At 34.8% G+C, this 13,137-nt stretch overlaps 1 protein-coding gene across 1 annotated transcript in view; it reads left to right on the forward strand.

Annotated features, from left to right (window-relative positions):
• SRP54 (signal recognition particle 54) overlaps positions 1-13,137 on the forward strand; it is a 41,833-nt gene that overhangs the window by 18,331 nt on the left and 10,365 nt on the right. Inside the window, exons 5-12 of the mRNA XM_078053567.1 lie at positions 1,560-1,664; positions 3,173-3,239; positions 3,321-3,378; positions 6,666-6,816; positions 8,381-8,529; positions 8,892-8,992; positions 9,505-9,591; positions 12,875-12,948. Coding sequence (XP_077909693.1) covers positions 1,560-1,664; positions 3,173-3,239; positions 3,321-3,378; positions 6,666-6,816; positions 8,381-8,529; positions 8,892-8,992; positions 9,505-9,591; positions 12,875-12,948 — 792 coding nt within the window. The remainder of the gene's footprint in view (positions 1-1,559; positions 1,665-3,172; positions 3,240-3,320; positions 3,379-6,665; positions 6,817-8,380; positions 8,530-8,891; positions 8,993-9,504; positions 9,592-12,874; positions 12,949-13,137) is intronic.

The following is a 13,137-nucleotide window of genomic DNA, read 5'->3' on the forward strand; positions in this document are numbered from 1 at the left end:
TTGTTACCACATGGCTTTCCTTGAAATTCAGGTATAATACGGACTATGTGATCTTTATGGTATTGTCTCACATGGGCTTTGCAAACTTTCTCTTAAGGACTATAGATAGTTTAGGCCTGTGGGCCATATGATTTCTGTCACAGCTACCCCGCTCTGCTGTTGTAGCACAAAACAGTAAATGAATGGGTTTGGTGATGTTCCATAAAAACTTTATTCACACGTAGTTTGCCGGTCTCCGATCTAGGGCATTAACTGCAATTATGGCTTTATTATCATGTGGAGGTACATGCTTCCAGCTCTAAACAACTGACTTGCAAAGGAATTGTTTTTTAAAATGAACTTTAAAAAGGCCTCATGCTTATCAGTTTGGGGGCTATCCATATATGAACCTTAATTTCCCACTGACTCATGAAATTGGTGATTATTTTTTACTAGCCCTCTAAATATAATAACTTCATAGAACAGTAGGTCTTTGGCATTGGAGGATTTGACATCTGACTGACCTGGAAAATCTTTCACATATAATTTGTAATTTTGTTCATACATATGCATTTATTAAACTCAACATGAAGATAAGTGTTGTCCCAATATGGCAGCTACTAGCCCCATGTAGTTATTGAGCACTTGTAATTTGGTTAGTCCACATTGAGATGTGCTATAAGTTTGAAAAAGATGCCAAATTTGAAGACCTCATATGAGAAAAGGGAATATAAAATATCTCATTAATTTTTAAATATAGGTTACATGTTGAAATGATAGCATTTTAATATATTGGGTTAAATAAAGTATTAAAGTTAATATCACTTATTTTCACTTTCTTTAATGTCACTACTAGCAATTTAAAAGTTCATATGCGGCCTGCACATATATTTTTATATTTCTGCAGTGCTGATGTAGATTGCTCCTTTGGCTCAAACTTGGTCTCACTGTTCACACTCCTGCTTATTCTAAAAAAGTCTTGAGAGCCTTTCTCTGAATTGGTTTGGGAGTATAGGCTTGCTTATGACTTTGCAATGCATTATTTTATATTCTTAAATTTCACTATGTGTGTACTAAGGGAAATAGTAAATGTGTATTAGAATGGTAGGATTAGAAGAACCATGAGAGACGATGGACTCTGAAAAACAAACTGAGGGTTCTAGAGGGGAGGGGGGTGGGAGGATGGGTTAGCCTGGTGATGGGTATTGAGGAGGGCACGTTCTGCATGGAGCACTGGGTGTTATGCACAAACAATGAATCATGGAACACTATATCTAAAACTAATGATGTAATGTATGGGGATTAACATAACAATAAAAAATTAAAAAAAAAAAAGTCACCTACCATGAGGAGAATTCGCACTCCACAAATTTTTCTCGACTGAGTAAATTTAAAGAAATAAAACTAGATTGAGCATGCGTTTAAAAAAAAAAAAAAAAAAAGAATGGTAGGATTATTGTTGCCTTTTATACTAAAATGTCTTTAAATTATTTTTACAATTTAGAAGTTGTGGAGAGAGGGGTTTTGGGTGTAAGCATATGTTAACCTGATTTTATTTTTATTTTATTTTTGGTACCTAGCTTGTAGACCCTGGAGTTAAAGCATGGACACCCACTAAAGGAAAACAGAATGTGATCATGTTTGTTGGATTGCAAGGGAGTGGTAAAACAACAACATGTTCAAAGGTAAATTATACATGGGGCACCTGGGTGGCTCAGTTGGTTAAGCGACTGCCTTTGGCTCAGGTCATGATCCTGTAGTCCCAAGATCGAGTCCCGCATAGGGCTCCTTGCTCAGTGGGGAGTCTGCTTCTCCCTCTGACCCTTCCCCCTCTCATGCTCTCTCAAATAAATAAAAAAATAAAAAAATAAAAAAGGTAAATTATACTTAGTCTTAGAAAAAAAGCCGTGGAGAAGATATGTTTGTATAAATCAAGTTTTATGTTAAAGCCAGGCTAGTATTGTTGCTTTACAATTTTGTGTTACTCAATATATCTATTATGTTTTTGTAATAGCTTTTTGTACGATAAGAAAGAATCCCAGAGTCTCCCTTGTGGTTGCTCTTTGTAAGAATGGTAGACTTTTATATAACTATGCTATTTCTTTTACCAAAGAGACTGTCCTATCCTTTAAGGAAGTGAGGATATGATTTTTGGAGAAGAGAACATGGGAAGTTTACCTTATCTCCAAGGATTCAAGGCTCCCTTTTAACAGTGTCCCACCCAACATAATCTAGATCTTCATTTTACATATCCTTCTACTAATTTTTAATTCATTGCTTTCTCCAGAATTGGGTGCCTCAAGTTTGTTACCAGATTTTGTATCACAAGCCTCAATTATGTTATAATCTAGAAAAAAAAGAGAAAAGGATTATTTCTTAGAGGGCTATGTTACTGTTTTTACTTAATTAACATTAATAGTAGTAACATTTTTCACTATGGTCATGTTTTGCTTGATCATTTTATATCCTTTGAATGTTACTGGATGGCAGTTAGAATTTAAACTCTTTAGCAAATTTGCTGTATTCAAAATGTAATAATAGGGGCACCTGGGTGGCTCAATCGGTTGAGTGCCCGACTCTGGATTTCCGCTCAGGGCATGATCTCAGGGTCATGAGATTGAGCCCCGTGTCAGGCTCTGCCTGTGTGTGACACCATAGACACACAATGGAATATTATTCAGCCATAAAAAGAATGAAATCTTGCCATTTGCTCCGACATGGATGGAATATTATGCTAAGTGAAATAAGTCAGAGGAAGACAAACACCCATATGATTTCACTCATATGTGGAATTTAAGAAACAAAATGAGCAAAGTTGCGGGGGGAGAGAGACACAAACCAAGAAACAGACTCTTAATTATAGAGAACAAACTCTGATGGTTACCAGAGGGGAGGTGGGTGGGGGAGGGGTTAAATAGGTGTTAGGGATTAAGGCGGGCACTTGCTGTGATGAGCACCAGGTGACGTATGGAAGTGTTGAATCACTATATTGTACCCCTGGAACTAGTGTAATACTATTTGTTAACTAACTGGAATTCAAACAAAAACTTAAAACAATGTAATAATACTACTTTCAGGAGAATATGAGCAGTTTTACTTTAATCTTTAAATAACAAGGGTAAACAGAAAAAAAATTATGTGTATCATAATTTGTAGTTATTGATACTGTATTTTTTAAATGTTCTTTTCCCAGTTAGCATATTATTACCAGAGGAAAGGTTGGAAGACCTGTTTGATATGTGCAGACACATTCAGAGCAGGTAATTGTGTTGAAATTTGAAAACCGTTCTCTGTAATTTTTATTTTCAAGTTTGAGGACTCATTAACTCTTTATCTTACAGGAGCTTTTGACCAACTAAAACAGAATGCTACCAAAGCAAGAATTCCATTCTATGGAAGGTAGGTTTCTGGTTTTTATTTTGATAACTCCCTCATGTGTCTCATCTTGTCTGAGTTTTTATTTTATGCTACCTGGTAACGTTTTAATATTTACTTAGAAGTTTAAATCTTCCTGGAACAAAGTGGGTGGTATAATGAATAAATTGTTATCTTTTATTATTATAACATGACTCTTCTGATCCAGCCTGATAGATCAGAGTAGACATTGTTTAGTTTATAATCTGCCTGTACTTATCATCCTGCCTTGTATGCTTTCTCACTTACTTCCCTATTCCTATTGTTTCCTTTAAGACCTATCTGAAGCATTCCTTGATTAAACACACTGGTGAATTCCATGCTGTCTGTTTCTTTAATACATAATTTTAAAAAGTTTGTGTTTGATCATCCTACAATAGTGTATAATTTATAATTATCTCAGATAAAGATTTTCATCATTGTGGTCTTTCATTTGATATAGTAGTTCAATTAGGAGTTTATACATGTTAGAATGATTAATGAAAAGAATCAAGTCTAGATTGAATTTAGGACTTTTTCAGGGGATAGCATTTTTCTTAACATTGTTAATATAATTGGTTTCTTAGAAAGGAAGTTAAAAGAAGCAAAAATTTGAGGTAATTTAATGAATGATATCATTTTGTTAGTCATTGCCTTCTACTTTTTGGCTGGCCAGAAATGCTAATGAACTTTGGCTTACCCTATATTCTTTATTTAAAATTTTTTTCTTTTAGTTTTTTTATGATTTCTAATAGGTAGATTAAAGAATAATGTTAGGAATTTTATTTTTAGGATAAGAACTGTTTCTAATATAGATTTAAAAATCAAAGGATAAGAAAATATCAAGTGATAATAAACAGTTGTATCCCTAGGGTTCAAAATTTGTAAATAATTTAGCTGATAATTAACTATTGGCCAAAGCCAGAGCATTTTAAAACAGTATTCTCAATACCATTTATTAAATAATTTCTCCTTGCTCATGTAAATTTAAGAAACATAATACATGTATAGAGTAAAGTATTAGTGATCATTGTTTCCTCTGGGAGGACTGAAGGGAGTGGGACTGAGGAAGAATTTGAACTGTATCTCTGCTTTAAATTTACATATTAGCATCTATTTTAGGGGGTGGTATATACAGGACCATTTGTTATATTATCATTTGTTCTTTTTTTTTTTTAATCTGTATTGCTTAAAATTTTTAAAGAAGTGAAAGCACTAAACGGTTTCACTTCCCAGTTTTTAGCACGTCCACCTGTGCTTTTTTTCAGTGTCAGTACAAACGAAAACACAGATATAGATAGATAATTTTAAATTGAAATGGAGTCTACAGTGCTTTGTACTTTGCTGTGATAATGGTTATATGTAAATTTGTCAGAACTCATCAAAATGAACACTTAAAATAGTGCATCTTACTGTATATCAGTAGACCACTATAGAGTTGATTACAAATGGGCTCTTATGACAAGATTGTGGTTACTCTTGGGAGGGAGTGTGGTGCTGGTTATGTTGTTTCTTGATCTGGGTGTGTTTGCTTTGTGAAAATCCACTGAGTTTACCATTTGTGCAACTTTTCTATATAAATGTATTGTACTTCAGTAACGCATTTATAAAAAAATGGGATCTTAATAATTCTGGAATAGACCATACACTGTTTAAGGTAATTCTTTTTTATGACATCATTGCAATTCCATTGTATACTTGTATATGATCATAGTTCTTTGTATATTTATAAATTTTAATTGTTTTTTAGCATATTTAAAAATATCTGGTAATGGTAATCTCTTTTTTACCAACATTCTCTTGCCTATTCTCACTTGCTTATTTTCCTAGATTAAATTTTAAAATTCCTTATTAAGTTCCAAAATCTCCTTAAATTTTGGTTAGAACTACATTGAAACCAATTAACTTAGTGGAGAACTGACACCTTTACTATATTTGTATTGTTCAGTTTGAGAACTTTTATGTCATTTTTGCTTTAAAAATTTATGTCCTTAAATATAGTAATTTTCTTCATTTAAATCTCACACATTTTCTTATTAAATGCCTTCCTATCTGATTATTATTGTTAATTTAGGGGGAAAACTTTTTTTAACATACGTCTTTTCATTTGACAGCATTGATCTGTATAAAAAGTTGCCACTTCTGGGGCACCTAGGTGGCTCAGTCGTTAAGGTGGCTCAGTCATTAAGCCTGTCTTTGGCTCAGGTCATGATCCCAGGGTGCTGGGATCGAGCCCCCCTTTGGGCTCCTTGCTCTGCAGGAAGCCTGCTTTTCCTTCTCCCACTCCCCCTGCTTGTGTTCCCTCTCTCGCTGTGTCTCTCTCTGTCAAATAAATAAATAAAATCTTAAAAAAAAAAAAGTTGCCACTTCTGAAAACAGTGCAGATTAAAATGCGATCTCATTTCTTGATTTTCAAGTTAAAAGATTTTTGAGGATTGTGAAAATGTGGTTAAATTAGGAATGAAATTAAACTTTTATGGAAGACATTTTCCTTTTAGAAACCAAAAGCTTACCCATTAAATGTAATAACATTCATATTGTAGGAGTCCCAGAAGAAGAGAGAGAAAAGGGGGCAGAAAATTTATTTGAGGAAATAATAGCTGAAAACTTTCCTAATCTGGGGAAGGAAACAGACATCCAAATCCTGGAGTCCCAGGGAACTCCCATCAAAATCAACAAAAAAGAAACCAAAAGCCTAAATTATCAGATCATTTGATCCAAATTCAAGCTGTAGGAGTATGTCATAACAATTTCAAAGAAACAATATTATGAACTCCTTATATTGACTATATTTTTAATACTAAGAAATTGGAAATACTTCAAATGACCAACAGTAGGGCATTTCTTTAATAAATGATAGTATAACCATATGATGGAATGTTATACAGCCTAAAAGTCATGTTTTACAAGAATATTTAATGGTTTTATAAAATGCTTACAAAAGGGTGTTAAACAGGAAAGCATGTGTGAAACATTCACTTTGTAAAGAAAATATAAAAAGTATTTGGGGGAAATACAATTCATTCAAGATAAGACATGCAGCAGAATCACATAGAATTTTGTAATTGGAAAACTGGATATTGCTTTATGCTGCTCTGGAAGTGGTTTGCTATCTTTATTTTTAATTTTTATCGTTTGGTTTGCTGTTTTTAATATTTATTAGATTTTTTCTTCTAAATTGAAATTGTGATCATTATGACTTTTTCTGAATAAAGGTACACTAACAATTGCAAATTAGTATTTGAAAGTTTTGTTCTGCAGTTGTTATTAAATCATTTGTCCTTGTTAAATAGCTATACAGAAATGGATCCTGTTATCATTGCCTCTGAAGGAGTGGAGAAATTCAAAAATGAAAATTTTGAAATTATAATTGTTGATACAAGTGGCCGCCATAAACAGGAAGACTCTTTGTTTGAAGAAATGCTTCAAGTTGCTAATGCTATAGTAAGTAACTTTCAATTTAACAACATTGTAAGGATTTTGGTTAATTTAATTACAACGCCTGATTGAGTTTAAGATCCATATAAATTATTTTTTGTCTGTATGGTAGATTCCAAGTAATTTATTTCTATTTTCAGTCTGTATATCTGTATGGTAAGGACTTAATCTTCTGTACACTAGATACGAAATTTTCATGAGTAAGTATCAAAAAAATTTTCCTTTCTCAATCATCTTATTGTATATATAAGAAAAAAAAGAAAAATTTAGAATTAACTTTTAATATCTATTGATTTCTTTAAAAAAATGCTTTATTCAGCCTCTGTTACTAGGACAGTCTCTTATTTTTTTTTAAGATTTTATTTATTTATTTGAGAGAGAGAGGAAATGAGAGAGAGAGAGAGAGAGAAGGAGCAGGGGGAGGGGCAGAAGGAGAGGGAGAAGCAGACTCCCAGCTGAGCAGGGAGCCTGACTCAGGCCCAGTCCCAGGACCCTGGGATAACGACCTGAGCTGAAGGCAGACGCTTAACCGACTGAGCCACCCAGGCGCCCCTCTATTGAATTTTCTTTCTGTAAATTATTTAAATTAAATTGGGACATTTACTTTAGACGAATTTTGAAGGATTTTCAAAATGAAGCATTTAAAAATATTAATGATCATTTGGTCTCTTTAAAATTATGATGGAAATAATTTAGAGAAAAGAAGCAATTTCTAGATAATCTGTAGAATGTATTTTGCCCATGAGCCCATGTTTTGCCATTGAGGAGTTGGCAGTAATTCTTTAGCTAATGGCTAATGCTAGTAGGTTTCTTTTTCGCCATGACATTATTTTGACCTAGTTGAGCAGAACTAAGGGAAATAACCTGAACTGTTTTACTCATTTTGGTTTTAGTGCACACTCTTCAACTTTTTTCCTCTTACTTACTTTTAGTATTCCCTTTGCCTGGAATGTGATTCCTCCAGACCTTTGGATAACTTTTTTCCTCTTTTTTTTTTTTTTTTAAAGATTTTATTTATTTATTTGAGAGAGAGAGAATGAGAGAGAGCGAGTACATGAGAGGGGGGAGGGTCAGAGGGAGAAGCAGACTCCCTGCCGAGCAGGGAGCCCGATGCGGGACTCGATCCAGGGACTCCAGGATCATGACCTGAGCCGAAGGCAGTCGCTTAACCAACTGAGCCACCCAGGCGCCCACTTTTTTCCTCTTTATTCAGGCCTCATCTCAAATGTTATCTCTGGAAAGACCTCATGTGGCCGCCCTACCTAAAGAAGTCTCCCACACCTCAAAACTGATATTCTCTATCCCATTTTAATTGTACATCTGAAATGTTTACTTGCCCATTTATTGTCTATCTCTTCTGACTAGAATATAAGTCTCACAAGGACAAGGATTTTCTTGTTTATCTCTTTGTCTCAGGACCTAAATGGTGCCTAATACATAGTACTCCCTCAATAAATATTTATTGATTTTATGAATAATTACTTATAATAAATATTTTTCTATAGCTTCTAATGAGGAAATTTGCTTAAGAGCAGTAAAAATATGTTTCTTTCTTACTTAAATTTTCCAGCAACCCGATAACATTGTTTATGTGATGGATGCCTCCATTGGGCAGGCTTGTGAAGCCCAGGCAAAGGCTTTTAAAGATAAAGTAGATGTAGCCTCCGTCATAGTGACAAAACTTGATGGCCACGCAAAAGGAGGTGGTGCGCTCAGTGCGTAAGTGTCATTGATGCTATTGTCCTATGTCTTGGGCTTATATGATGTGTGTGTGTGTGTGTGTGTGTCTGTCTGTCTGTCTGTGTCTGTGTATTTATGGCTTTCTTCTTGATCATTGAAAATATATTCCAATATATACTCCAGTTTAAAAAAAAAAAAAGATATATTCCAGTATTGGACCTAATATGGTCTATAAAAGAAGTTTAAATAGAAACAGAATTTTGGAGTCTTTCTGATAATAGTTCTGTTTTAACAAGTGAAAAGAAACTTGGAACTGTGTACCTTTGTTTAATTACTTTGAAATCTGCTTTGAAATTTGTTTGCCTTTTTGAGATTATTTCGTGTTACCTTTTTCTTTGCAGAGTTGCTGCCACAAAAAGTCCAATTATTTTCATTGGTACAGGGGAACACATAGATGACTTTGAACCTTTCAAAACACAACCTTTCATCAGCAAGCTTCTTGGTATGTGCAGTGGTGGGGATATAGAAAAATCTCCAAGAAAATAGCATGGATATTTAAAACAGATTAGGACTTTAATCTCGCCCTCTCATTGACTAGTTCAGGAAAATCATTACCTTTTATGATTTATCTTCCTCACCTGTAAAAAGTGAGGATGATGGTTTTTCTGCTTCTTGTGGTTAGAGTGGTGGAATGAGCTATTAGATGGAAAGTTCTTCGGAAAAGTTTTAGAGCACAATACAAAAATATGTAGTTGTGGTAATAGCAGGGGGAATGGCAGTAAAACTTTTTGTACCAGGTAATAGAGTTAGAGAGCATGGAATTGGGAATAAAACCCTGGGCTGGAGTCCCTGCTTTGTCACTTAACATCTCGAGTTTCGGTTTTCTCACCTGAAAAGTATAGTAGGAATATCTTACCTGCGATCCCACAGGAGTATTATCTCTGTGCATGTATTTTGTATAATGTAAAGCAGCATATACTATTGTTAATTTTTCTTTTTTTTGGGGTCTTGCAGGCATGGGCGACATTGAAGGACTGATAGATAAAGTCAATGAGTTGAAGTTGGATGACAATGAAGCACTTATAGAGAAGTTGAAACATGGTATATGAGAAGCAAAAGCATTTGCTTTCAGATGTCTTCCCATGATTTCTTTTTGATAAAGCTACTGTTAATTTGTTTGAAATGATAAATCTATTATTAAAGTTCAATTCGTCAAATGTTTATTTCCTACATGATTTATGCGCAAATCATTTTAAATCTCAGATATGTGAACAATTGTAGAATTGAGTGTTTTTGTTTTCTTCCTTGTAATCAAATTGCCTTAAGGTTAAAATTGAGGTTTTCATTGGGTTTCTTGAAGTAGAACAGGTTAAATGTAAGTTGGAACACTCTAATCTGTTTACTTATAAATTATGTGTGTGTGTATATATTATATATATAGAAATTTAGAAGAATGAGATTAAGCACACATTTTTTTATATCACATTAAAAAGACCACTCCTGTAGAGATATATGTTGTGAATAAGAGCTCAGGTTCTTAAATCTATCATATCTGAATTTATATCTGATCTATTTTTAGCTGTGTAACTTTTTCGAATTACTTAGCCTTAATTTCCTTATCTGTAAAAAATAGGTAATACTAAATCTCTTCTTCGTAGAGTTGTGAAGATTAAATCAGCTGATGTGTATAAAATCAGAAGCTTTCAACATATATTATTATTGACCATTTCCGGTTTTCTCCAAATGATCTTACTGTCAGTGTCCATGGTCACATACTATCCTGCCTCTTTGCTTTTTCTCACTTATCTTGTCAGTTACCAGTGCCTTTATCCCTCTCTGAAATGTTGATGTTCTTCAGGGATCAATGCTAGGCCCTCTTTTCTCTGGAGCTTCAGACTGATAGGCTTACTAGACCATTCTTGGATGGTCCATCAACACTTCAAATTCAGCATATCCGTATCTTCCCATCCTAATGTCTCACCTTATTGTTATCATCAATGAATGCTAATTAGTCTTATTGCCAGAGGCAGAAACTTGGGTGTTGTCACGGACTCTCTTATTTCTTCCTCGCTCTGCCCTTTCCTTTTCCCATCAGTCAGCTTGTCCTAGTAATTCTGCCTCCTAAATATCTTCATTCCATTCCCTTTTCTTCAGCTCCTGCAATTATGCAAGTTTATCTCTTGCCTAGATTGTTTATTCTAATTTTAACAATCTTCCTGTTTCTTGGACTCTTCCCCTTGGATCTATTTTTTATACTGTAGCCAAATGATCTTTGAAAAATGCAAGTCTGATCCAATTACTGCCTTAAAATCTTTCAGTGGCTTCCCATTGCCCTTACAATGTTTTTAAAAGACTCTACCATTGGGGCGCCTGGCTGGCTCAGTCCGAGGAGCATTCGACTCCTGATCTCAGGAGTTGTGAGTTAAGGCCCATGTTGGGTGTAGAGATTGAAGTCTTAAAGAAAAAAAAATGACTACCATCTGGCCCATATCTTCCATATCATTTTTGATGCTGTTCTTAACGTTCCATGTGCCAGTCATGCTGAATTTCACTCAGCTTCTCAAATGTACATTGCTGTCTGTCACCTCTGTGCCTTTGCCCATTAGACAGGTGTCCTCTCTTCTTCCTACTTCCACCCTCCTCTCCCCAGCCATACTGGCTAACTCCTACTCATACTTCAGTCTCTCCTTCTTTAGGGACATTTTACCTGATCCCTGGACTGAGTTAGAACTCTCTGCTTTATGTTTCCATTGCACCCTGTAATTTTTGTATGATTCATCACAGTTATTAGATATCTGTCTTCCCTGCTGAAGGTGTAGGTAAGTTTCATAGCTGTGTTCCTCACCTTTTACGTTTACAGTACCTAGCACAATTTGTGGCACTTAGTAGATCTTTAATAAATATTTGTTGAATGAATGATTCTATCCCTCATTGCGGGTTCTTTTCCCCACCTTCCTCTATACTGAACAGCCCTACCACTGCTTCCACCACCACACTAAACTGTATCCCTAGTAGGTCTACTTTTTGACTCTTAGGTCTCTCCTTATGTCTGCATTTTGCTTCTGCTCTTAGCATTCTACTCATTTCTGAGGTCACCAAGGGCAAAAGTAGTAACCTTTCTTCTTTTCCTTGGATGTGTTATCTTTCTTTTGTTTTCAAACTCTTCACTTGGGTTCCATGACAGTGGATTTCTTATACTATCATGGCTTCAGTGGTCGCTTCTGTATAATGGCCAAGTATGTATTTCAGCCTTAACTTTTTCTACCACTGTTTAATTTTGCATTTCTAGCTACCTGCTCTAACATTTCCTTTAAAATATTGTACTGCCACTTAAGGGGCGCCTGGGTGGCTCAGTCGTTAAGCGTCTGCCTTCGGCTCAGTCGTGATCCCAGGGTCCTGGGATTGAGCCCCGCATTGTGCTCCCTGCTCTGCGGGAAGCCTGCTTCTCCTTCTCCTACTCCCCCTGCTTGTGTTCCCTCTCTCGCTGTCTCTCTCTGTCAAAATAAATAAATAAAATCTTTAAAAAATAAAAAAATAAAATATTGTACTGCCACTAAAATTCAGAATGGCTAAATCCAAATACCTTTTCCAGTTATATCTTTAGGACATAAATAGAAAATACTCTGGGTTATTGTTGTTGTTGTTAATTGAAGTTAATTTACATATAACTTCATGCTTGGTTCCTAAGGATATAATTCAATCAATTTTGACAAATGCACAATAACCCATATCCATCAGGAAACAACATTCCCATTAACTAGAAAGTTTGCTCATTCTCCTTCCCAGTAAGTACATCATATTGTAGAAATTCTAGAGTTATGTCCTCCCCCCTACCTACTTTCTTTGATTCAGCATAAGTTTTTGACATTCATCCATCTAGTTGCATGTACCTGTAGCTTGTTCTTTTATTGCTGAGTAGTATTTCATCCATAGTCTATTGTTTTCATGTCCGTGGACAGCCAAGTTGTTTAGGAAATGCCAAATAACCGTCTAAAGTGTTTTTGCCATTTTTCATTCTCACCAGCAATGTATGAGAGTTCTGCTTGCTCCACATCTTCTTTAACTTTTGGTGTTATGAGGCTTTTTAGTCATCCTAGTGGGTAGAGTTTGTCTGCTTTGTTTTCAAGTTTTTTGTATATTTGTTTTTGTCCATCTTCTCTGAGAGAATGTAAGCTTCTCTAGGATAGAATCTGTTTATGTATCTCTATATTCTCCACTGCATTCATCCTATGATCTTGCCCATAGTAACTGCTCAGGAATGTTTATTGATTAGATGTTTTGCGAGTGTGCTTCAAGATGAACCCATGACTAAGAAAAAGATTAATTTTACTGAATGGAAATGTACATTCTCTAATATATCTGAACCATTTATATTGTATTTCAGGTCAGTTTACGTTGCGAGACATGTATGAACAATTTCAAAATATCATGAAAATGGGCCCCTTCAGTCAGATCTTGGTTAGTTATCCTAAAAAGTTTTTTTTCTATCTTCTTCTGTTTTTCATTAAAATTTTTAAGAATAGATGCATTTGCTTTCATTATTTTGGCTATTTGGGTAAAAAAACATTTTAAAAACTTTGTTTCAAAATTAAAGCCAGTAGTTAAATGTGAACATTCTGAACAATTTAATCTCAAGCTATTGTTGAT

This window comes from Halichoerus grypus, chromosome 8 (genome assembly GCF_964656455.1).
Source record: "Halichoerus grypus chromosome 8, mHalGry1.hap1.1, whole genome shotgun sequence".
Taxonomy (NCBI): Eukaryota; Metazoa; Chordata; class Mammalia; order Carnivora; family Phocidae; genus Halichoerus; species Halichoerus grypus.